Source organism: Oryza brachyantha, chromosome 3 (assembly GCF_000231095.2).
Source record: "Oryza brachyantha chromosome 3, ObraRS2, whole genome shotgun sequence".
Taxonomy (NCBI): domain Eukaryota; kingdom Viridiplantae; phylum Streptophyta; class Magnoliopsida; order Poales; family Poaceae; genus Oryza; species Oryza brachyantha.
Window position 1 is genome coordinate 22,136,592 of NC_023165.2, and position 25,659 is coordinate 22,162,250.

At 38.8% G+C, this 25,659-nt stretch overlaps 3 protein-coding genes across 4 annotated transcripts; 1 reads left to right on the forward strand and 2 right to left on the reverse strand.

Moving 5' to 3' along the window:
• Window positions 1-1,662: 1,662 nt before the first annotated feature.
• Window positions 1,663-11,007, reverse strand: LOC102713886 (E3 ubiquitin-protein ligase UPL7). The gene is made up of 14 exons (XM_040521918.1): window positions 10,884-11,007; window positions 10,639-10,761; window positions 9,076-9,316; window positions 7,631-8,214; window positions 6,054-7,022; window positions 5,628-5,962; window positions 5,168-5,446; window positions 4,780-5,032; window positions 4,017-4,187; window positions 3,832-3,924; window positions 3,290-3,397; window positions 2,394-2,510; window positions 2,219-2,308; window positions 1,663-2,046 (listed from the first exon to the last, which is right to left on the reverse strand). The coding sequence occupies exons 1-14, from the start codon at window positions 10,911-10,913 to the stop codon at window positions 1,963-1,965; spliced, it is 3,477 nt and encodes a 1,158-aa protein (XP_040377852.1). The 5' UTR covers window positions 10,914-11,007; the 3' UTR covers window positions 1,663-1,962.
• Window positions 11,008-13,795: 2,788 nt separating this feature from the next.
• LOC102720510 (protein SAAL1) lies at window positions 13,796-20,113 on the reverse strand. 2 transcript variants are annotated; one of them, XM_006651632.3, is made up of 11 exons: window positions 19,557-20,113; window positions 18,990-19,084; window positions 18,724-18,868; window positions 18,097-18,162; window positions 17,863-18,002; window positions 16,905-17,031; window positions 16,039-16,187; window positions 15,401-15,536; window positions 14,816-14,900; window positions 14,442-14,713; window positions 13,796-14,332 (listed from the first exon to the last, which is right to left on the reverse strand). In XM_006651632.3, the coding sequence occupies exons 1-11, from the start codon at window positions 19,986-19,988 to the stop codon at window positions 14,183-14,185; spliced, it is 1,797 nt and encodes a 598-aa protein (XP_006651695.1). In that variant the 5' UTR covers window positions 19,989-20,113; the 3' UTR covers window positions 13,796-14,182. The 2 variants fall into 2 exon arrangements, with proteins under 2 accessions (XP_006651695.1, XP_015690307.1); XM_015834821.2 differs by having other exon boundaries at window positions 18,990-19,052; window positions 19,557-19,704.
• Window positions 20,114-20,985: 872 nt separating this feature from the next.
• LOC102714163 lies at window positions 20,986-24,370 on the forward strand. Its single transcript, XM_006650352.2, has 4 exons — window positions 20,986-21,221; window positions 21,307-21,427; window positions 22,167-22,240; window positions 24,051-24,370. The coding sequence occupies exons 1-4, from the start codon at window positions 21,009-21,011 to the stop codon at window positions 24,168-24,170; spliced, it is 528 nt and encodes a 175-aa protein (XP_006650415.1). The 5' UTR covers window positions 20,986-21,008; the 3' UTR covers window positions 24,171-24,370.
• The last annotated feature ends 1,289 nt before the right edge of the window (window positions 24,371-25,659 follow it).

The following is a 25,659-nucleotide window of genomic DNA, read 5'->3' on the forward strand; positions in this document are numbered from 1 at the left end:
CCTTGCTACCATGTTTTCTTTTCCATGGATACGGGGAGGAATCGCGTAAACTCATGAGCCTCACGAAACTTTTCCTCCGATACCTTGTTCGGTTAGAGAGGGATTAGGTTGGGCCACAACCCCTGTGGATTTCACTCCCGCGGAATAAATCCTGGCTCACAGAAAAATCACTGTTCGGTTAAGCCTAGTCAGGGTTCTAGCCTGGTCCATCTCGGGATTTTTCCATTGTCTTGGCTGAGGAATTAATCCTCTCCATCGGTGGTGTGAGAAAAATCTCGTCATCTAGTATGATAATATGTAAAATCTCAGCCTGCTACTTTCTGTAACTCCCTGTCAAAACAAATAGATGCTTTTATAGAAGGGATTATAGAAAAGTTAGAGATTCAAACCCAACAGCGATTGGATGACATGGGAGAGGTTCACCTAATCCCTCTCGGAATAGATTTCTATTGGGGATTAAATCCCAACTAACCGAATAAGGCTAAAAGCACATCCACAATGTATATACTACTCTCTCCATGATTAAATACATGTTGGTTACTTCAAAATAGGAGGGAGTAGTTATTATGAACACTAAGAATTTGAGCCACGATCAGGGAAGACATGCATGTACAATCGATGATACGCTCTGAGCTCATACAACAAACCAAACTAAATATCCTACGTAAAAAGCAATTGCATACATCCAAAGAGCTGCAGCTGCATCTATATCCCCCTAACCGGGTCGAGCTCAGCTTAGACGAGCCACGTTAAGAAGACATGCAATCAAACAAGCCTTAATAATTATCAGGAGAGAATGAAAACTCTGGCTACCCATGGGATCAGAATATAATGGATCGCATTAAAAATAGATCTGTTAGAAACAACTCTGTAATTATTGATTTTGAATTTCAATGTTTACTAACTCTGAATTTTGAAATTACCAAGTCCTGAAAAAATATAGGTAACTCTCCAAATTGGGTACAACTTTCTAGTTACTAATCAAGGAAAAACTATAATTTGAACTCAATTTCGGAATTTATTAGATTAATAAAATAGAAAGTTAGGAGAATAAGTATTACGGTGTCCTGATACTATACATAATTTTATAAGTATTAATTTTTGTGTTTTAGGGACTATCAATAAAATTGAATTGCGTCGTTCCTTAGTATTTAAAACCAAAATTTGCATGACATTCAAAAAAGTTTGAATGATCAAGTATAATATAAAGAAAAAAGTCATTTTACTTCCTCAAACTAATTCATTAGACCACTTGACCCCCTAAACTAGTTCTGGACTTATTTTACCCACTAAACTATTGAAAATGATTCGCTTCACTTCTTAATAATATTTATCATTTTTGTTGCTCTTGTACAAGTTGTATTTAAGATTAATTCTTTTAGAGCCATAAATGACACCATTATCAAAGGTTAAAAATATTATCAATTTTTTTCACGGCTGTTTACTTAAATTTAAAATATTGATGTTTAAATCAATCTTAAGTGCTTTGAACCTATATTTACTGTGAGGTTTTTCTTTTTTTTAAAAAAAAAAGTAAGACTAAGTTATAGTGCATCTATCATGCTACCAAATTTTGGTGCAAGCTATGACTTAAAAAGAGAACAAAAAACAAAACAGAGAGAGAGAGAGAGAGAGAGAGAAGCTGCATTAGAGAGTAAAGTGAACATTTTTCAATAGTTGTAAAACGAGCCAAAATAAAATGGTTTGGGTGGTTAAGTGCTCTGGTGAAATAGTCCAAGAATAAATGGACTTTTTCTAATATAAATAATCAATGCGAATACACTGGTTATCAACTATGTCCTACCTCCAAAAACGATGTTCGGAATAGGCAGCTAAATTTATTGCAGTGCAGATACCAATTACAAGCGCATTGTCTTGGCTACGGCACTCAATTTGCGTGCCAAACCTAATCCTGTTACTCTATCCACAGAAAAACATGACGACCGCAAAATGTTCTTACCTCTATGACAGTTCAAACCCAGTATTTGAGCTAATCGCATACAGCAGTTTGCTCCTCAGTGTACTTGACCGTTTGTATGTTGGAAGCTGAAAGGTAATAAGATGAATAGAGCAGGTCAGATGAAATGCAGCAAGCTAACATCGATGCTCGATGGGCAGATATATTACAAGAAATTAGAAGTGTGAGATGACGAATTATGTCAGAAAAAATATCATAGTTCCAAGGTCCAGAGATAAAAGCAATATCGTATAATTTTACCTTGAGTGTGTTGTAGCATGTGGAAGCAGATGGAAGACGATCCACGTCCTGGCCTCCAATTGTAGCCCAAAGTGTTACATCACATGGAACCTAGGCAAAACGACAGAACATTAACAAATCAAACAATGGGCAGAATAAAACAATCAATGGACACATAGGACTATGACAGACAAACCTTATGGATTGTGAAAGAAGGCTGCAAATACTTGAATCCAAGTAATGGTGCCCGGGAACAGCTTGTGACAAACTTCAGTAGCATGCAACGTTCCGTTGGCTTAAATCCTTTGATAACCTGCACGTTCCAATGCCCAACATGTTATTGAGATCATTCTTCTTCAGCCTTCACGAGTATTAAATTTTGCTTATTTTCAATCAGCAAAACTAGTTATTTATCAAATAACAACAAGCACTAAAGAGCAAGACCAAATGGCTGCTATATAAGGGATGGGTGCTAGTCGACCCATGTGTAATACTTGGCCTATTTTAATTTAATTAAATGGACTGGGGGTCCAAAAATAAAATTTAGTTTATTTAGTTAAGCTAAAATGGGCCAACTATTACCAATGGGTCGACCTTGCCTATCCCTATATATAACCACAAAAGAAAATCATCATATTTGACAAACAAGTGAGGAGCGCATACACAGATACACTACAAGCAAATAGTCTGGACTATGGAGATCCTCTTTTACAAAAAATGATAAAAAAAATATATATTAAAAAACCAAAGAAAAAAAAAACATGGGAGAGCTGCTTTAAGCCTTCAGCAGCTCAGCATGATAACTGTTCCAGAGATCATGGAATAAATTCATTTCTACATCTAGAACAATACCAATTGTCAGCAAGAATGCCAATCGTCAAGACAGACTGTTGTCCTCAGTCCTCACCACAAGTACGATAGAACAAATCAACTAAACAATCTCCAAATCTGACGTGTTTGCATCTCTCTTGGAAGTCAAGCTGATCAACTGATATCCACATTTATATATGTTTTACCTAACTATAATTTTGCACTTGAAGTTTCTGACAGCATTATGGAAAAAAAAAGATCCAATTCAGATGAATATAATACCTCCCAGAAGAGTTTGACGGTTCGACTTGACTCAGTATAACCACCAGTATACTTGGTGTTGTTCCGCAGATCATCGACGTCAAAATCCTGTAATCCACCTGAAAGTAGCTGTATGGATAATCATATCATACATCAGCAGTATTTCGAAAAGTGCAGATGAAACTGTATAGTCTACACTTCTACAGCATATAGCAAATGCAAGCTAATAGCTGGTAGCAGAAATAGGAGGAACTGCATGTCAGCCATATAGTATGCTTGGGTTTGTCGATATTTACGTGGCATAATTGGGTTTTCGGCTGAGTAAATTAGTTTGTTTCTATTGCATGCGTGAATTGATTGTCATTTGCATCAGCGCATACACCTGTTCAGTTTGGAATCTCTGCTGAACAGATCAAATTTTCAAACTTAAATATCATCATGTGGACTTCAGAATATTCAAATCTTCAAGTTCGTAGTTTGACTTCAGGATATTTTATATCCATTTACAGCATCATCTATAAATGAAAAAGGTCGGTTTCAATATTTATAAAGGACGGAGTTACCTGATTAAATTCATTTGCATTAAACAAGCTCAGCCAAGATGGTGAAATGAGATCACTGAGTCCTCTGTAGAATGCATTTGCAAAAGGCAGTATCTACATGGGATTGTGGTGATTATCATCAGGACTCTTACAGACAAAGAACAATGGCCTTTAAAACATATAAGAAAATGAACCGAGTAACAAACCTGACGATTGAGCTTGTAGTCTGCTATAGCGTGAACATAGTGCAGTTTATTTTCATTTGTAACTGAGATATTTTTACCACCAGGCCTCAGTTCATGGACAATTCTTCTACCACCCAACTCTTCAGTCACAGTGAAATCTAAACATAGGTCCTCAACATCCCCTTCATAGTGCTGTATCATGGAAAGGACAGTTTGAGCACAAAAAATCACAAGATCAGAAAGGCACTATACTGTTACATGTCAAAAAGATTACATAAAAATAGAGCCTCCATATGATCCTACAATAAAGGTATGCAAACGATGAAACTAAATATCATATGTGGTCAAATGGAATCCCAATAAGATCCTACATAACGGCCAATCTCAAATGCTCAGACCTTAAGTTTAAAAGTTATATGCTTGGTAAAGCATCAGTCAACAGAGACCACAAAGATTTATAAAGGTTAAAATCCTATTTGAGTCATAGAGCCAAAATTAACCACATATCTTGAGCATAAATAATGGGCGATGTTTTGAGATTGAGACAAATAGGCACAGCAGCAATGGCCAAACCACAATTCATATCCATCAATATACAAGAAAGGCATGCTAACATACAGAAGAAACAGATATGTTAAGTTGAACAGATACCCTTCCTAAGAATAATTGCTACTTTCAATAGCACATTTCCATAAGCTATAATAATCCAACTGGGTTCTTGTCTAGAACAAGATTACAATAGAATCCTTTTTCTTTCAAAAAGGATTTTAAAAAACAACAGTACCTTGAGTTGCATTAGACTTCTATAAAGCTCAGAATCAAGAGTTGATAGTTCATCCAAAAAACTATAGCGCCCTAGAAGTTTCTGCACAAATACTGGTGAAAAACAATAGTCCAATAGAATTCCTTCATAAAGCGCTTTGCCAACAACTCGGCCAAGAAATTCAATCATATCAATGCCATTATCCAAAAGTTTAGCAGAATTGCTTGGAATTAAACTACTATCAGATGCTGATGCTTGTGAAAAGAGCCCGTATCTGTCAGGAGGGGATAGAAAACAAGTCAATGAAAACAGATAAAAAAGGCTTTGAAAAAAAAAAGGAACAGATAAGAAACATTCAGCAGTGGGAAATTGAAATATCAAAGGGCTAAATTTTTCACAGTATGCATACTCTGGACTGAAGGCAGCTTTAGACAGATCTGTCAAGAACTCCTTTGATAAACCACCATAGTCTAAACCAGCTTCAGGAAGGCCACATTCACTGACAAACGACACATGAATGCAAGATTTCAGTTTTGATCCAAGACAGTTCAATTGCCTATATCCATCTTCAACAATGTGACCTCGACGAATAACTATCTCAATAGATCCTGGACCTGGCCCAGATACTTCTCCGGTAACTCTTCGGGATGCTTTGTCTAATTCAATAAATTCTCTAAACATCTGCACTCTGAGTGAAAGCAATTAAATCTGTTAACAACAAATAACACTCTGTAATGGATAAAATGCAAGTACCACTGTTAGATCTACAAATGGTGTATGAAAGTAGCCACATGGGGCAATAATCAAACATCTATGGCACAGTAATGAGTTATTAAGATTTTTTTTCAAGACCTAAATAAAGTTGGTACCTTTCCTCAAATGGATACACATGTGGTATTGTAGTAAGTACAGAGCTCCGGATAGGAATTCCAGAAAAGTGATTTCCTGGCAGTGTAGCAAATGCTGCCTCATGGGCTCTTGCAGCTGCTGCAATTGGAATTCGGCCATGCCTAGCAGGTGCCAGCCACAGAGAGACAGGACAAAACTTGTGCCTGCTGTCCCTTTCATATAATAGATTAAGACATCTCACAGTTACATCTATAAGTGGTTTGCTGCTGCTTCCACCATTCTGAATGTAAGTACTGTATACAAATGTATTGAGTGAAGATGTAATCTTCCGTTGCTGCTCCAGGGTAAAAGGAACCTGTGGATTCAGAGAAGGCAGTACACATGACCGATATATGCATAGAAAAGGCGGCAGGTTGAGGTAAGGAGTGGGTGCGAGCAAATCTTACCTGCTTCTCGTAGAACTCAATATCATCTAGCACAAGCAATAGGTGTCCATACGTAGCACAAAACAGATACAACATTTGCATTAAATCCTTTCCAATACACTCAGATCCTTGTCTCATGGCTTCAATATCCCATAAAATTAATGCTTCAACACTGTGCTCGGAATTTAAAGAACTATCAACCAAATTGGTATCCTCTGCATCGTTTGATTTTCCTGTAATCTTCTGGAACACATTTGACCACTTGTTTGATGTGTCCTTGAAATTCCTTCTTTGCCTCATGGAGGATACTTGTTCACCTGAACTACTTGCAGCCGATTCTTTATCATATTTCGGTTCTTGTGATTTATGAATATCTTGTCCAAAAATAGATATTTCTAATGTCCCCCATAAATCAACAAGAAACCCAGGGGTGAACGAGAGCATGTTGAGAATAGGTAATGAACCAATAGATGGGTTCAGTAAAGAGAAAATTCGGAGCATGTGATAGTAAAAGCATACAACATCCAGCAAATTGAGGCTACGAGAATGGGTCTGTGTAACTGGGTCATGATTATTTTGCCTCTTGCACAAAGCATCTCCCTTTGTCAATGCTAAAAGTTTCCTGAGGTGCCACTGCTGGTAAATTGGCTTCAGAAGGTCCATAAAGAGTGTTCTGTTGCAGCTGTCACTGGTATCATTTTCCTTGATGAAAGATCTATCAGCACTATCACTGAAACAATGAAGTACTTCCTTGCTTTCCTCAAAAAACTTCAGTAAGCTTTGGGAAACACAGTTAACTGCATCAACATATAGGCAACAATCTAGCCCTTGAACAAAGCACCCTAAATTGGACAGATCATCATGCTCTGTAGCTAAAGTAACAATATTTCCAAGAGCCCAGCCACAGTAGGGAATGATACTGGAACCACCGCTAGAAACCTCTGACTTCTCCAATTTAGCTATTTCTTCAAATATTTTGTCCTTGGAAATCTGCTACCACCTGCCATGCCTTGATCAGTTTCGCACTCACAGTACATCAATATTAAAAGAATTGCATGCCATCTAAATTTATTAAATCAAATTGTTGCCCCCTACAAGAATAAGTATGCTGGCGTTCACTCCAAATCCACAAATACCATGGAATCAACTCTTTTTCCTCTACAAAACGCCTGTTATATATTTAGATGCCAGAAAGATATATTGGGACTGTAGAAATCCTAGGCTTAAGAACTTGGAGATAATTACGACATGACATTATAAAATTTTATGATCTTATACAGATTCATTTACTATTGAACTAGCGACCTGATAAAATTTCAAACAAAAACAGGGCTAAAATCAGTCTCCTATGATGGTACATCAATACACAGAGTAGTACATTGACCAAACATACCTAATAAATGCCTGCTTTTAACAAGTTAATTATAATTTGAAAAAATAGTTGATAAATTATAATGCAGAATTATCACATCAGCAGCAAAAGACTATCTGTTGAAGCTCTGGCTCCTAAGAGATTCAAGGCTTCCACAGCAAATAAATGCTACAGTATACAAAATGCAATAAGTGATCTGTCCATATCAAATTCTTAAAACTCTTACCAGTAAAATATCTAGGGATGGTTGTAGTATATTGATGTGCTTTATAGCAGGCAACAACAGAGATGGCAAGCGTTTGCAAAGATCTGGAATTGTGAGTATAAGTGTAAAGTATTCCTTTGAAGCACCATTTAGATCAGAACCCCTCCCTGCTCTTATAGAATGGAAAGGCCGTAGTGCAATAGTGACTGCACTAGCAGTAACCAGGAAGTGATCATCTGCGGAGATTGAAGAATTTTTCTTGTCCAAGGAACCAAGAGAACCAAGATGAGTTATATATCTCCTAAGACAGCTATATGTACCACTCTGGCTTGCACCAATAAAGTCAATCAAATTGTCCACTGATGCATCAGCAGCTTTAGTATCCAAACTTAGAAATTTTTTCCACGTTCTGCAATCAGTTAAAGACACAGCCAACCTCATAGCAGTGGACGTAATTTGAACCATCTTTCCATCCTTGCAGCAAGAATGGTCACACCTGGCAAGAATGAATGAGCACAGTGAAATCAACCTTTTTGCCTGATAAAGCCAAATAGACCTCTCTTCTGGTGTGCCCACAGCAAAGGAACATAAATTTTTGCTTGCATCTACAAAAGAAAGATACATGTCAGTTGAAAAGGAAGGTGTAATGGTTAAATGAAAGCATGATTGGCCAAAAGTGACATAGGGATGAGACAAATTAAAAAAAAAAGACTTGAAGGCCTGGAGAGTGGAGAGTATCAAAAGGTAGCAGTATTTTTTTTCCCCTTTTTTCTCGTGGTTCATGTGGTTTGACTTGGGTTTCATCTCTAGCTCAGGATGCATCTGTCCATTATTAACCAGGGTTGCATAATGTAGACCCACTTCATGCTTCTGTTCTTGAGCATGAACAATTCATGCTTTTCGTCTACCAAAGTTGGGCATACACTTTAAATTCAAATTCAAAGAACTTAATTTTCTTAAAATAGTACAAGTAATATTTAGAAGCTACTCTCCACCCCATGCCTCACCAACATAATGTCAATTAGACTATGGGATTAACTGTGAGATTAAAAAAGTTGATACAAAATCTATTAAATTCATTAAAGTGACTTGTAAAGGTAATCTGGCCTATAACATCTATACATTCTCAACAAGAGATTAATCAGTTGTGCCAGCTCAGTGAATCAAAAGGCTCATGACAAAAGTTACTGTAATATTATTTCCATATTGCACTGCTCAATCGAACAGTACAAATATATATCAAAACAAACATCTGTTTATCCCATCTGTACTGCAGGTTTTTTTCTGTTGAGTCCATAATTCCATCCTACAACTGACAGATAGGCCAACGCCATGCAAGGCTTGAATAATATAAAGGATTATAATCCTTGCAACAGAAGGAATAAATATTACATGAATAAAATATTCGAGTTAGCCACAAATAGAGGAATGGGTAAAATAAAACGTTGATTGTTAAAAAGGCATACCCATTGAGTTTATGCTATCCAAGATGATTTTGAAGCATGCAGAAATTGAGTTTAAAGCCTTGTCCTGTTGTCCCTTATACCAGCTTGATGGTTGAGTAATGAAGAAAAGAAATGGTCTAAGCATCATGCTTGATATCCATTGTTTTGTCAGATTAATGGCAGACTGGTCTATTAATACTTCCCACTCTTCATGGAGCTGTTCTGAAACAATTCTTACGACTAAGTACCTTCTCCAAACTCGCTGGCACAATAAAGCAAAGAACAAAACCATCACTTATATAAGTGTGTAAGTGCAACAATAGAGTAGTTTGACATTAGTACAACAGAAATCTAGGCCACATACAAGGACTGGGCCTTTATGTCTACTTTGGATGTATATTTATCGTGATCAATAACAACAATTTATGCTATCCATTAAGCTTAATGTAAGCAGAGACCCACACACAGGAAAAATAATATAGTGGATTAGCATGGAGATACTAAAAGATTCTACTGTCTGAGGTTGTGTCTATGAAAAGAAAAAAAGACACCAATCGACCAGCTGATCTCCAAACACGTTGATCAATAATGATGAGTTCATGACATTTTAAGTACTTCAGCTTGCAAGGGCATCAAGTTTATTGTTAGATAACTTCTAGTACTGTTTTCAAAGAGGGAAATGCGGACAAAAAATTAGAACAAGGATACACCATAATTACCAATGTCTGACCTAGTTTGAAGTCTTGAACCTGCAATAGTTAATCCATTTGATTTGGCCATTTGCACATCTATTGCGAGTTAAGACTACCTACTAAGACAGGAGATTATCACAACCTCTTCACAGGTTCACATCAAATTGAAACTCCCGTCCCTAATGTAGCAAGGTCATACAAAGTTGCAAACACAAACTGAAATACATTACACATCAAGCCACTAATCAACTTATCAACATGTCTAGTATCCATAAATGATTCACCCGCCTCACAGACAACTGTAGCACCAAATGCGTCCTGCCGATCCAACCACAAGTCCACAACAAGGAACATACTTCTACCCTACTTTTATGTTTTAACCATCCATCATTTTTGCAGTTCTCATACCCACATATAAATGACAGCCAAAGATTCTCAACATTTTTGCAGGAATTTGATATTGAATTAGAAAGACATTGAGTAATTATGGGCTTCTCGATATTTACGTACATGTTAGATCACTCCCTCATGCTTAAACCTGAAGCAAACTCTCAAATTTCAACGATAGCAGCACTTACATTTAGATCGACATGCATCATAATCACCAAACAGTCTATACAAACCCAGCTGTCCATCCTAGCATCTGCTGCTCTCAGATCAATAATTAAATCAACCCTCCCAAAAAATTCTCCATAAATCAATAGTTCAGACAAATCAAACCCATTTCCACACAATCTCCAGAGGTATTGCTTCTAAATTCTAACACACACAAACGGAGCACAACACGAATCGATCGAGTTTATAACAAATGGGCGGTAGGGCGGTGGGTAGGGTAGGTAAGGTGGCTGCGGAGAGGAGAGGCGCGTCGTTACGGCGACGGCAGGTAAGGTACCTGGATGGAGAGGGCGGCGGCGGCGGCGCGGCGGAGGTGGCTGCGGAGCTGGCGCTCCTCGGACACCTTCTGCAGCAGCGCGTCGCGGGTGATCTCCCTCGCGCTCGACCCCCTCAGCGACACCTACGGCTCCCCACAAAAAGCGAAGGAGAGGGGGGAAAAAACGAATCAGTCCCCCGGGAGAGCGAGACGGAGGAAGAGGAGGACTGCCCTGGGGGTGGAGAGGAAGTGGAAGGAGAAGGAACCTGGCGGTGGCCGGCGGGCGGCACCGACATGGCCGGAGAGGAGGCGATGAGGAGGGGAGAGGGAGGAGATGGGCGCGTCCACCGCTCGTGGGGGTCGTCGTCCCTCGCCGCCAAGCTGGCCACTGGCGTGTGGACGGGCTTAGGTGACGATGGTTTTCGCTTCGAGATTTGTAACCTAACCGCTGCTTCGTTTTTTTTCCCGGTTTTTTCTCAGATTTACGGGGATGTTTTTGCGCTTTTCGAATATATTTTTTAAAAAATAAATTAAAATAGAAATTTTTCTATAATATTTTAAAAAAAATATCTTCTCACCGTTCTAAAATAGAATTTTAATTTTATTATAAGTTTTTATCATTTATATCGTCAAATAACTTAAAAAATCAGAAAATCTCTCGTATTTATCGCGCACGGATAGAAAGGCGACAGCCACATCGGCGAAGCCATGAGTATAATTCGAGGAATGATCCCAAAGTCCATCATCATGATCCGATAAGAGTATAATCAATTAATATGTTAATCTCTCATGTCTACATCAGCTGACACATTCCTGCCATTTGCTAGATTGCTTTTGATTATCTGAGTTTGTAATTTTTTTCACGTCATTGTTAATTTTACCATTCGAGTTTTGACTATTATCGTTTGCTTACGATAAATATCAGCTCTCATAATTAGATTTTCTAATGTTATGTGTACGAGCACACTGTCCGTGCGTTGCAACAGGATTTAATTTTAAAAAATATCATAAGATGTTATTAACATTATTTTTTATGTGTCATATTTTAATTGTTACATATATTTGTTATTGACATATGGATCTATTAATCTCACGGTTCTTTTCCTCATAATAAGTAAAAGTTAGTGCGAACAATTATATATGAAATCTACCATTATTTTTTTAAAAAAGAGTATAGATAAAAAACAAAGAGTTGGTGGTTTACTAATGTTTATAGTAGTATAGATAAAAAACAAGTAGTTGGGGGTGACCATCATTAACAATTTTCTTTTAAAAAATAGAGTATAGATAAAAAAACAAGGAGTTAGTGGTGGTGGCGGCGGCAGACTGGCACCATTATTGTTGTTTGACTATTGTTGTTTGCTTACAGTAAATATCAGTTCCCATAATTAGATTTTTTTTGTTATGTGTACTAGCACACTTGCTGTACGCTGCAACGAGATTTAATTTTAAAAAATATCATAAGATATTATTAACATTACTTTTTATGTGTTGTATTTTAATTGTTACGTATATTTGTTATTGACATATGCATCTATTAATTTCACAGTTTTTTTCTTCTCATAATAAGTAGAGTTAGTCCAAACGGTTAATATATGAAATCCACCATTATTTTTCTTTTAGAAATAGAGTATAGATAAAAAGACAAGAAGTTGGTGATGTGGGTGGTGATAATGACAGATTCTCTGTCATCATTACCATAACAGTAGGGATAGAGGGCTTATAGTGTTACTACATACAGCACTTCTAAATATGTACAGTTTTTCATTAAAAAACCATTCAAGTACATAATAAATTGACAATGGTAAATATTGAGGCGTTAGCAGCGAGCCATCATCAACCATAGCACGAGCTCCCTGTGAGAGGATGCTTTCTTTCTCCCAAAGGATTTCATAATCCAACATGCACTGTCGCATCATCACAGGGGCTTCTTTTTCTTTGGCCACGAGGTCATCATGGCATCATCCCATCCGTGACCATGGCAAGGCCAATGATAGAGGCATTCACAGAGCAAAATGGAAAACGGAAGCCATTAGCCGATATATTAAGGGCTTCTTCGGATCATAGAAATTTTATAGGATTTTTAGAAAAAATAATTTAATTCCTCTATTTTTTCTTTTGAAAATCATATAAACCAAAGAGGCCCTAAGGGTTGTTTAGATGGGGCTAAATTTTTTTAGCCGATGTCATATCAGATGTTTGGATATTTATTATAAATATTAAACGTAGACTAATTATAAAACTAATAACAGAAATGTGAGCTAATTCGTGTGACAAATTTTTTAAGCCTAATTAATTCATAATTAGCGCATGTTTACTATAGCATCGCATAAGCTAATCATGAATTAATTATGCTCAATAGATTTGTCTCACGAATTAGTTCTAAGAGCCAGAAGCATTGCTCTAAGAGTCAGTTCAATAGTACAGCGAACTGCTAGCTCCAATTCATTTATAGTCAATCTAATAGTCAATTACCTACAAAATATATACTACTATGTCTCACTTGTCATACATAAAATGTATCTTGAAGTTTGTGTCACAACCGGCTATAAATCTGTAGCTCACTATTCTTCTTTTTTATCTCTTATCTTCTTAAAATATGTTTATATCTAACTTATAACCTGTTATTGTACCCGCTCTAAGAGTATGAAAATATTGTCAGCTCGGGAATGTATAAGAATAACTATGCAATAATATTATTTTGATGATAATTAAAAATGAACCTACTCGGTTGCAACCACAAAAGATTCAACGTTTGCCTTGGGGCAACTTCTCAAGGTACCCTGCAGATACCAATTAGGCATTTACCAGACACAAGGGATAATTCCAGAAAAGGCAAATCACAAATATCGGATAAGCAACAGTATCTTGATGCTTGACATATGTTCCTTGCACTGAGAATCAACCATTTTCGTCCACTTCCACGCAGCAACACCTACTTATTTCGTCAAACACTTCTTATTTAAAATTCTTCATATTTTATTTTCGCATATTCTTATAACTTATTTCTTTTATAAAGAGGCGTTATAGTCTTTTATTCTTAACCTTAATCCCTGATAAACAATCTAAAAATAATTATATTCCGACACAGAGACAGTTGTTTATAGTGTTAACCTCCGAACCACGATGGGGTTGCATGAACTCATTTTTTGCATCAATAATCGTGGCGGCGTATTACCTCACATAACAGAATAGGTTTGCCAGCATCTCGTTAAGTCAAAAGCAGTAGGGTTGATACGAAACCATTGGCACTGTGCCATAGTATGCTACCATTTTATACACGTTCATTACATCACAAGCATTCCAGTAACAACGCAAGTTGCGAAGTAAATTCTCGACCAATGCAATGTAAATTGGCAGAACCACGTGAGTTGCGATCTACTTCAGCAATTGGTGATCTATCATTTATGCATCATTGTAAATTTGTAATCCTCTACAGCAAAACTCCTAGTGGGTTTTAACAGGCCTTGGGAAGATCTCGTGCTATACGCCTATACATCAAAACTCCTAGTAGGTTTTCACGTATGTAGTTGCCCTCTACAGCAAAACCTTCGTGTTGCAAGCTTCACAGGTCAGTAGTGCCCATTGCAGACCGGCAGAAATTCAGCAGTTCCCTAGCACTTTTAATGGAGCTGTCAGTCAGTGAAGCGTCTTCTTTGCCCAAGGACGACTTATCCGCAATCCATCTTTTCGTGATGTTGCACATTGCCCTGAGCTGTTACAAAATTTTGTAGCATAGGAAAAGCAATGATATTAAGCTTAAATGCATTTATCTCCATGAAGGGCATGATGGTATCAGGATTATATTTTCTTATAAAGGATACAGATGTGCATAGCCCATTCTTCAAAGAAACACCCTCAACTGAAGAATCAGCTTCTGTTTGAATCCCATGTGTTTCGATGTCATCTTTGATGGGGGTGAACTTAGCCAAGAAGATAGACACAAACTGCTCGACTTTTGAAGAGTTCACGACAGATTCTTGTGTGTGTACTTGTTCCAGTAAACGTGTCAAGATACACCAAAATGCATTTCGAGCTTCATTATCATCAGAGACCAATGGAAGAATGTCAAATAGGCCCTCCAGTAAGGGTAAATCTGAAACAATGAACAGAACACATCGTTGTATATCTCTTGACAGAGTCATGCTTTCAAGTCGCATTTGCTCAAGAATTATTGCTCAGCAAAAAAGTGGCATACCATCAGACAGAATAGGCGTGAGATGTTCCCCATCAGACAAAACATTGGCTAATATGATCAACACAGAAGCGCAATAGTCCTCAACCTGAAGCACAGTTTGTGAACATATAAAACGATCAGTATGATCACCTGGAATGCAGAGGCCGGAAGTGTTCTCAAAACAATAAAATTGATGAAATTGATTGAGTTCAATAAAACTTCCACCATCAAAAAAAAATGATCACCTAGAACAGAACTATATATCTAATCTGCATAAATTATCAGGTAATAAAATCCTAGGTTAAGACTGAGGCTGTTGGGATGACTCACATTCACTAATCTGATCTGCCTGACTATGATCCCAAAATATATTCAAAAAGCAAAAATATTCTTAAAAGATATATTTCATGGTTTAATCCACAGCTGCATACCTTAAGAGTTGTATAAATTAGCACAACGGACTAAAACTAATCAGTAAGCAGGGACAACTGCACATGATGTTAAATGGGACTAAAACTATTTGGTAAGCAGGGAACTACTGTACGAGATGTTGAATTGGGACATCCTCTAATCAAATGAACAAACTGTTAGTAGCATCATGCTCACCTCAAATTTATCCGGTAACTTGACTACACTGTTTAGAGCTTTAATCAGTTGGTCATTTGATGACATTATTTTTGAACAGTTGTCTATGGCGGATAGTTCCTCAATAAGGCGAAAGATTGAATCAAGAGAATCTGACCTGAAATTGTGCAAAAAGGTAAGATACTCCATTCCTGTCTTAGACTGTTCATTCAAAGTTGAAACCCAAAGGAGGCAATTAGAAGGAAAGATGATTATGCCATAATTCCTAATTAATGAATACAGACTAAGAAAAAAAGTCAGCGAACATCAACTGCATGTGTCTCAGATGGCATTTAAAGACCTACGTTGTGCATCAGATTTATAGCAAGAGGATATGTTGTATGCTTTATAGTGTAAATAGACTACAAGTTCAAATGTTTGATTAGCCTCACTAGATTGATAGTCATCAGTTCTTAACTTCTTGTTTCAACTAAAGAAAATTGCCTAAAATGGCATGGTAGAATCTTAACTTCTTAAGGATACCCAGAAATAGAATGGTTCAAAATGTAGGGTTTCAGTGAAACAAAATGTAGATAACTATATATGAATCGTACAGTTTTGCAATCTCGAAGTTAGTTCAGACATCAATTCACAGAAAGAGTATTCACCAATCACCATACCTGTTCAGATTATTTCCATCCATTGATTTTTCAAGCTCAGTTAGTAGCAAACTAATAGAACAGTCAACTAAACCCACTTTTATCAAGGGCTCAATAAGAATGGTAATCACATCTTGGTCATCAACGAGAGCCGACAGAAACTCCAAGGTCTGCACCCAATAATTTACAAAGGAAATAATCACAAATTTTAGCATATAAGGATTCAAAGGATAATGACATAAGTTGGGCAAATGATTTCAGCCAAACAACAAGTTTACCATATAAGGATCTTTTTCACATAATATATTAAAGTAATACTAATCAAATATGTAAGTGCATAACAGATTTTTGGATGGAGTCTAAAATCATTTAAAGGTTTGAAATAACATCTTCAGTGTCTGTACACTCATGGAAAACATGAGATCACAGCCTCACAGGTAAGGTCAAAGTTGCCAATAATGATGAAAAAACAAGAACTCATTCTAACAGAAGGGCAATCATGAAATTGTAAGTTGACAATAGTGATGAAAAAAACCAAGAACTCATTCTAACAGAAGGGCAATCATGAAATTGTTTGGATGTCCTCGAGGTTTGGTCATTACATTGACAGTGGCTCTACATGGAATAATCAACAAAAGTTGGCTTGCATTACATAGCACCAGAGCACCCTTCTTGATAATGGATCATAATAAGATCAACCAAAAAAGAACAAACCATGCAAATACATCTAACTAACGGTCATTTGTAAAAGAAGGTTAATATAAAAGTAACAATTATTAGAAATAACATCAATTAGACAAATCATCCTAATATGTCAAATCAAGCTAAGGCAATACAAGTTACTAAACTTACTAGAATCAAATTGAATGGTTAGACAAGTACTTCACCTTATGAAATAAGGTAGAATTCACTGTGTTTCCAATTATCCATATAATACGTGAAAGAATTTCATCAGGTAAAAGAGCTTCAGCCCATGACATAGATGCATTGCTCTGAAAAATGGTGCTCAACAACCTGTGTACAAATAGACTGTGTAACTATGACAGCACAACTAATAAACCTCAGGACAGAACTCTTGTTCCAACACATGTCATGATAGCCTATATACAAAGATACTAAAAAAAAGAAGTTAAAAATAATATGAATGTGTATTGAGGAAAAAGAGGTGCATAATAAGAAATCAAAAAAGCAAAGCAGACCTTTCCTTTCTCTGTACTCTTTCTTTTTTAAAAAAAAATATTACTTACAAAGCGCTAAATAAACACTTACATTTTAGTACTTTTCTCTACAGGGCAACTGTATATTCAAGCATTTTTAATATACAATCCACTAAAACAGTGAGGCTCTATATGTGTAATGTATGACTATGCCTGCAACTCTGCATGCAACATATGTTGTAAGCATACACCATATAGCAAATAATATTTAAATATGAGAACATGCCATGGCACTACACGTTCAATGCTTTACAATTTGTTAAACGAGTCAAAGGGACAATAGTGCGCTTAGTGTTTTTAATCTAGTTAGAGCAAATACGAAAGTTTTATGTAGATAATCTTAATTAGCATAGGTCGTGCATCACAGGTAAATATGTAGTGCGAACTGTGGAAACCAACCCATAAAAGTTTCCAACAATTTTTCAATAAAAATCTCACATACAGGAAAGGTTATGATGTGATACTAGAAAGCCACACAAAATTTTTAGATCAAACTCAACTTTGTCTACAAGTTATCTCATATATGTAAGATTTTTCTTATACTTTTGGAAACCTTTATGGAAACTTTTATATGGTGGTTTCCACTACATATTCACCCGCATACTCAACATATTCCATGAATACTAACCTGAATGTTTCAGTAAGGCAAGCAGAGTCATTAAGAAATAATTGATTCACAACAGTTGCAATTAATCCATTATGCGAAGTGATTGCATCGGCCAGAGATTTATGACAAGCTAAGTTTCCTAGGATCCCAATACAGATTTCCTGTGGAGATCAAATTCAGAGAAGCAAGACTTTTAAGATATGGTTAGCAAGAATGTGAAGGCAGCAGTAGAAATAGAAGGAAATTCCACTTCACCTTCGCTCGAAGAGATTGTCTCACATGAAGGTTTGCCAAAAGCACTTCAAGTACAAGGTTGTTAACCTACAACAAATAAAGATTTGCATAGTTAGCACCTAGCAGCAGCGAATGAACTCAAAGGCTTACAATACAACAGTGCAAGTATTCAATAATGGTGCAAGCAGTAATTTCAGCAAATCTTAGAACTTAGTTGATGATTCACTGCTTCAAGCAAGATGAATCTTCTAGTACTAGCACTTTTGAATTATATATGTCTTAACAAACCTATTACATGAAATTGTGTTCGATGGGTGTAGTGGGTTGAGTTTCGGGTTTTCTCAACATCACAGTAGCACAATCCTTTATAAATAGTACATGCCTGCCTAAGATCATAAAAGGCTTTCTTGTAAGTAATTTATCTTAATAGGTATTCTTGTAAGTAATTTATCTTAATAGGTAACAGTTCCTAGTACAAGATATCAATCTTCCTATTTAAATGTTCATTGATGCCAGCATGCTATTGGGATTGAGGCATTTAAAAAAGCTGGCACTCATAATCAATAATCATACAGAATATCTCAACATATAACTTAAATGTGTGGTTATCAACTTGTATCACACTGTCTCAAGTATCGACATAAGTACCATAAGTTTTGCCTGAGATTCAATAGCTGAAAGGTCCCACAGCTTGCCACCTTCCTCGTCCCAAAGATCATTGTCATCAGGCTGTGTTGGTTTCCCACCATCAGAACTACTAGTATCCTTTTCTTCTGCCTGTCCCTGATTCACACTGTTTTTGCATGGTATCAGATGTTAGCAGCTAATAACAAAATCAGCTTGTTGTCTAACACACAACTTTCACTTTTTGAGAACTTTAGTTGAAAAATAAAATCTCTGGAAGTAAATTGCACATGAACTCTTTATCCACATCTGGTCCCGACGGAACAAGCTTCCTTATGAGAGAGATGGTGAAGCTGGGATCAAATGTTGACGTATCATCAGGTAACTGCAGATAATTACAAGGAGACAGGACATGAATAAAGCATAGAAAACCGATTAAACATCTCCAGCAGTCCTTTCTGATAATTCAACTATAAGATGAAACAAAAACTCCTAATGCACTCTCACTAAAAATTTGTAGAACAATACGGAATCGTGGATTGAACTTTCACATTCACAAGGAACATTTGCTTAATCGTGGATTGAACCTTTGCATTCACAAGGAACACTTCCTTACATAACAGGATTTTGAGCATGCAAAGATGATATAAGTATTCAACTGTAAATGCTAAGTTGGTAACATACTCCCCATGACAACACTTGAATGAGAGTGAGGAGGACACCAAGTGCTCGACGAAATGCCCACCAGACCGATACAGTGAAACAAGACGCAGGCTGAGACTCTCGCCGCACTGCAGTGGAAAACGGGTAGGAGGGACAGAGGGGGCGCGAGGAAGCGAGGAGGCAAGCGAATGTACCTCCGATTCCGACGAGGGCGCGAGGGGGAGGTGCGTCGGGGCCTCCTCGTCATCCTCCTCCTCCTCCTCCGCCTCGTCGTCCGCGTCACAATCCTCTTCGTGTTCTCTCAGTTCCTTCGCTTCCTTCTCTTCACATGGCAATGACGCGTGGCCTTCCTGCTCCGCTTCGCCGACTTCGTCCAAGTCCAACCGAGCGTAGTCAGTGGTGTCGGTGTCGGGCGAGGCGGGGAGCCATGGCGAGGATGCGGCTCCATCCTCCCGCGCCGCTTCCCCGTCCACACCTCGCGCGCATTCTTCTGGAGAGGAGACGGGGCCCAGCGATGCGTGGTCGGCGGTGAGGGTGGTGGGCGAGGCCGCGGCTTCGTCCTCCTTCCCCGCTCCGCCACCCACCGCGCGGGCTTCTGCTTCCGGGGAGGTGGGGCCGGGCGCCATTGGAGCTGGCGTGGTGGTGGGCGAGACGAGGTGTGGCAAGGGAGGAGCGCAGGTCGCGTGCGCCGGCGACGGCGACGCGGTCTTGGGTTTGGGGCTTCTTCTGCCGGTGAACAGTGACGCCGGTGTGGTTGTTCAACCCCACTCGCAAGAAATTTCTCGGGCTTTTAACCGGGCCGTTCTTCTCGCTGATCGCACTACAAGGTCTTTCCCTTAGCTGGGCCTTAGGCCCATCCGAGCTTCTCTTAATTAGGCCAGTTCAAAGGCCCAACTATGATTATTGATTAGTCCTAAGAATAAGTATAATAGCAGACCCGACTAAATGTTAAGATGAATAAGAGAGGGGAGTAGCGAGAGGATAAGCGGATTGTAAACTTATGGTCGGTTTAGGCATAAAAACCAAGAAACTAAGTAAGAAAGATAAGTATGTCATGTATTAATGATAAAGAGCTAGTTACCATATGGACAGAGAAGACTAAAGAAAATTTACGGCCGATAAATTTAACATTATACCACTCTTAAAATGTTGGCTTCATTAGAATGCCACCCTCAACCGATGGATAACATTTGTTATCTTTTTTACGTTCGGATTAATTTAGGTCTCTTCTCATCGCGCGTCGGACCATCGGTGTCGTGCTTGTGTCGTCACCCACGTTGCAGCCCAACCGCCGCAAGTGTCGTCACCTCCACTGCTCCTGCCCTCGTCCGCACTGCTCCCTTCCACGTCGCAGCCCCTCGCTACTCGTGCCCTCTCCTACACCGTGTCTGCCGCAACAGCTGGAGTCAAGGCAAGAGTGCAATAGCTCTTAGCCTAGGGGCAATTTCGTCCGACGCATAGAGAGGAAAGGCAAAAATTAATCTAAATATAAAAAATAGCAAAACAAATATTATTACTTTTAATGAAGAGATTTAATGGAGTGTTATTGAAGCGAAACCACTTTTTTTTTAGCAGTGGTGGCTGTATTACATGGCAAGTTAACCGCGTGTTCAAAACGAAACCCGAGAGGCAGAGAGGCCGCACCAATGGAGGGATCCGGTCCTCAACCTGGCGGCGACGCGGGGGCGGCGCCGCCGCCGCCGCCGCAGAAGCGGAGCAACATGGACTACAGCCTCGCGGCGCTGAAGCTCTTCGGGTGCCAGCTTGCCGGCGCCACCGAGGCCCCCTCCTCGGAGTCTGACGGCGCCTCCCAAGCCCAGATGCTCTACGGCATCCGCTTCCAGCGCGTTTGGCTCCAGGTCCCCCCGCACGTTCTCCCCCCAAAAATTTTTTTGCCTCATCACCTCGCTCCATCTTTCCCTGACGGCTTGCAGCGGCAGACAGGGCGTCGTGGTGCTGGCGGACTACCGCGTCGGCGCCGGGCTCCTTCTTCTGGATGATGGCTCCTGTGTCGCCGAGATCACGCTCACGCCCAAGGAAGCCGAGGGCCAGCCATGGCAAGAAGGTTTGTTCTTTGCTCGCGACGCCCCCTTTGTTCGGAATCGTCAAAATGCTCGTATTGCTGTGCTGTGCTGTTCTTGATCAATAACTTCAGTTGTATCGTGCGATTCATATGTGACAGAGTGATATCACCAGTTCCCCCATTAGGCGGCCATGAAACCTAACTTTTCTCAAGGCATGCTTATCTTTAGATGGAGCAGCATTGGTTATTTATGAGAATGTTGTTGGTTTACAAGTACTCCCTCCGGCGCTGTTGACTTATTATACATACATTTGACCCTTATTCAAAAAGTTTGGTGTAAATATGTAAAGATACAAGTCATGTTTAAAGTATTTGTAATGATAAAACAAATCACAATAAAATAAATAATAATTGCATAATTTTTTTTGGATAAGACAAATAGTCTACCATGAGTCTAAAAGTCAACCGCGCCAAACATTAAAAACCATAATGAGTATATTGCTCACAGTAATTTGTGATTCATGCTTGACTGCTAATCTGCCATATGGTACTGCCATCCAATTGGTATGCCACACCCACCAGACTCGCCAAGTTGATACTCGTTAAGTTGTTAGTCCTCTACTCCCATATCTACTGGCAAAGTGGAGCAGAATACTTGATATTTTGCACATCATTTAGCATTTTACTCTGTGCTGTATACGGTATACCTATAGCCATTTTTGTTCTTTTCCTGGATCCTGATTCATTTAATCTAATTGGATGGCCCTATTTTATTGTGTAGGCATGTATGTGATGGTTCTTGGGTCATATAGTGGAAAGGACTCTCTGCCTAAGGCCAATCGGCCGGTGATTAAGGTTCTAGTTTACTTTGCTCATTCGTTATGCGTCCCTACCTTCTCAATTCTCACATGCATATTTCTTTCCATACAGACACTAGAGGTTCTTTGTTTGCTATTTCTTTATTCTGGTATTTCTGTCATACAGTGTTTCAAAGTTCAAACTTAGCCCACATTTGTAGTTTAAGCATGGCTTGGTTAAATGATTAGAAAGAAAGGAAAAGAGAAACTAAAGTCCTAGATTTAACTTGTCAAAAAAATACTAATCAATCCTAGCGGTCTCCCTCATTGGAGCTTTCAACCTCTAGATTCTGTAGCTTTGGGAGTAAGAACGAGTTGAAAAGCAAGATATTCTGTGTGATCACATGAACATAGTGATAATGGTGCGAAATTAGAGTTAATTAACCTACATTTGGTGATGCTGATCAGAAGAAGACCCTTGATTCGTCCTGGATCATATTACTTCAACTTCTTTGGTATCACAGGAATAAAATATTGTATCATTATGCTTGGTATCTGTCCATATCAGATTGTTGGAGCCATTTATCAAAATCTTATTTGACACATTTTCCCAACTCTTCTTTAAATATATTACTCTTTCAGATTTCCATAAGAAAAAAGGGGACGCATTTCCATATCTCTTTCAAATTAGTTTATTCAGCTTACCATATGTAACGGTTATCCTTTTGTTCCCAACACCCTCTATGTTCAATTTCTAGACAATTGCCATCTTCATGATGTATTCATGTTTATCAAAGAGACAATTTAATAGTTAAAGGAGTCTTGATGCAAATCTTTGGTTTATGCCTTTCTGTTTATTGTTTGTGTTCAAGTGACAACCATAGCGGAAACCATGAAAACATTATTTGTTTTAGAAAGTTCCATTAGGTTTAATGCGTGATATGAAACTTCACCTGACATTCTGAACACGTTGAAGGAACAAGAAATGCTTTGAATACTACTTTTCTGTGCTGCATTTGGAGCTACTACATTTGAGATAATCTTTCTGAATTTTGGCCAACATTAGACTGTCAAAGTTGGTGTCGGTTCCAGAGACTTGAATTAACTTCATACTGAATAGTTAATTTGTATAACAAATCTTGGTTACTTAAATTTTAGGGAAATAACCAGTAGAAACTACTATGTTTGACTTTGACCTATCAGCATGGTGATGACAACAGTTGCAAGGTTTCAGCAGAATGACAGGTTTGGCAAGATGCAATCTGTGATCCTCTTGCCATGGTCTTCTTTGCTGAACCATGTATTATCTGATCTCGTGACATGCTTACAATAGCTACTGAAATCATGTGGAAGGCTTGTTCCTACATGTATTAAGTATATTTCTTCCGTTCCAAAAAGAGTTCATTTCTAGCTTCTTTTGTTTATCTCAGAAGACTTCATTTTTTAACATTTGTTACATTGGAGTTTGGTAAAGATGACATATGCAGTGAGATTTAGAAAAGTGAAGGGTAATGATGGCACGTGGTAGGTTAAAAGGGAAGTCTTTTGGAGATAAAGGAAGTACTAACCACGGTCTTCTACTCGAGTGACATGGAAAAACAAGGAGAAGATGGTGGCTCATTTTGTCGGTTCACATTTTTCATCTAGAAGAACTTTGCTTGGGTTTGGCCTTGGCGAACATATCTTGGCGAGTGTTAGTTGTCACTACGATGGATGTCCCACAAACGTAACGGAACTAGAAACTTGAAAGGTTCATGAAAGGTTCAAGCTCTGTTGTTGGGCTTCAGCCTTGAGACCTGCACGACACTTTAGACATTAAGGACTCATCATCATCGTACTTTTAACGACTTTGAACTTGATTGGTGCAGGTGCATAAGCTGGTCGATCTCTCTGCTCAGCCTGACCGTGAAGCAATGTGGTATATGGAAGTAGTTGAGGCATACAACTTCTTCTACTTGCAATTCTCGACTGCTAACTCACACTCATGAAAGGCCTCATCCTTGTCCTCTTGTTCTCTTGAGGCGTACAACTTCAATGTTTATCTTGGCCGGTAGTTTTGGTTAGTCCTAACCTGTACTCTTATTTGGAGATGTTTACGTTTTGGTAAAGGATTATGACTTCTGGGATGCACTAAGAGGAAATTATTTATGTGCCATTGGTAACATGAAAGAAATCTGAAAACTTTCTGGTGACATATAGCAAGTAGTTTTCGCTTAACTTTTTTTCCTAAGAGCAACTCCAACAGTTACTCCAACAGTTACTTAAATTTTGTTTTTCAAATCTGGTGTTTTAGCAAGTTGGTAGACAATATGGCAAAAGAAAAAAATATTTTATCTTCAACAGTTAGGGATATTTTACTTGCCAAAAATAGATTTAGTCATCAAAACGGTTGAAAATCGCATCAGATCGCCGTCACTCTCGTCGCCCCGCCCCACGCCATGCCAGCCACGCCGGGATCGATGCTACTCTCGATTGGAACCACCGAACTTAATTAACGCACACAGAGCTACCTAGCTAATTAATTGACCAAGCATGGCATCGACGGCGGCGAGCAACGGCCACAACCACCACCACCGCGCGACAAGGACGAGGACGGTGCAGGTGGCAGGGAGTGGAGTTCCCCACGAGGGGCGGCGGCGGGGGACAAGATGAGCATCTGGGCAGTGCGGTACAAGATCAGCACCAGCGTGGACGATCTCGGAGTTCCCGGAGTTCCGCACGGCCGCCGAGGCCGAGGACACCGTCGCCCACGCGTTCCGTTCCGGCGACTTCAACTGCTACCCGCCGGCGTCGGCCTCCCCGCCGCGCGACGGTACGTGCGTAACATGTTACACGTGCTCTTCCACGCACGCACGGGCGGCGCGGGGGCGCGGCGCGGCCGACGGGGCAGTGACGCCGGGACTCCACCGAAACGAGAAACGCCGTATTCGTGGATGACAAGTGGACTACCGTATATGCGCGTAAACGAGAGAATATAGAGAATATGATAAATTGATAAAATTTAGAAACACAGGATATGATAAATTGGTAAAATTTAGAAACCCGTAGGAAGCTGATGGAGTTGCTCTAAGAGCAGTTAATCTCGCTTAACTTTTTCCAAGGGTACTAGTACTATTCTGGGGGTGATTGTTTTGATGTTTCATTGAAAAAAAGCAAACGACATATTTATAAACAAAAAATAATTTATTGATACAAATTATATATATGTATTCTTAGTGGTCTAGAACCCAATGTTAGAAAATAAACTTCGGTAAAAAAAATCCCAAAATCAACTCTAAATTTAAGATTAAAAATTTAAATGTCGGCTATAAGCATACACCAGAAAAATGGAGTATCTGTTTGCATTGCAGCCAGCAAAATTGGCATTGCCAAATTATTTAGCTCAGTTTAGTACTCCATCCATCCCAATATAAGTGATTTTTTAGCATCGCAGGGACAAATTAGTCACGGGAAAAAATTGACTTAAATACCCTCTCA

Bases quoted from the DNA above. Each gene is read 5' to 3' on its own strand.
- LOC102720510 (XM_006651632.3), bottom strand. From the start codon at position 19,988: ATGGCGCCCGGCCCCACCTCCCCGGAAGCAGAAGCCCGCGCGGTGGGT. The intron at 17,032-17,862 runs GTTAGTATTCAT...ATTTGTACACAG, and splicing joins TGCCTTACTGAAACATTCAG to GTTGTTGAGCACCATTTTTC. The intron at 14,714-14,815 runs GTATGCCACTTT...TCATTGTTTCAG, and splicing joins CACGCCTATTCTGTCTGATG to ATTTACCCTTACTGGAGGGC.
- LOC102713886 (XM_040521918.1), bottom strand. From the start codon at position 10,913: ATGTCGGTGCCGCCCGCCGGCCACCGCCAG. The intron at 8,215-9,075 runs GTATGCCTTTTT...TTTCTTTTGTAG, and splicing joins GGATAGCATAAACTCAATGG to ATGCAAGCAAAAATTTATGT. The intron at 5,033-5,167 runs GTATGCATACTG...CCCTCCTGACAG, and splicing joins AAAGCTGCCTTCAGTCCAGA to ATACGGGCTCTTTTCACAAG.
- LOC102714163 (XM_006650352.2), top strand. From the start codon at position 21,009: ATGGAGGGATCCGGTCCTCAACCTGGCGGCGACGCGGGGGCGGCGCCG. The intron at 21,222-21,306 runs GTCCCCCCGCAC...AGCGGCAGACAG, and splicing joins TCCAGCGCGTTTGGCTCCAG to GGCGTCGTGGTGCTGGCGGA. The intron at 21,428-22,166 runs GTTTGTTCTTTG...TTTATTGTGTAG, and splicing joins GGGCCAGCCATGGCAAGAAG to GCATGTATGTGATGGTTCTT.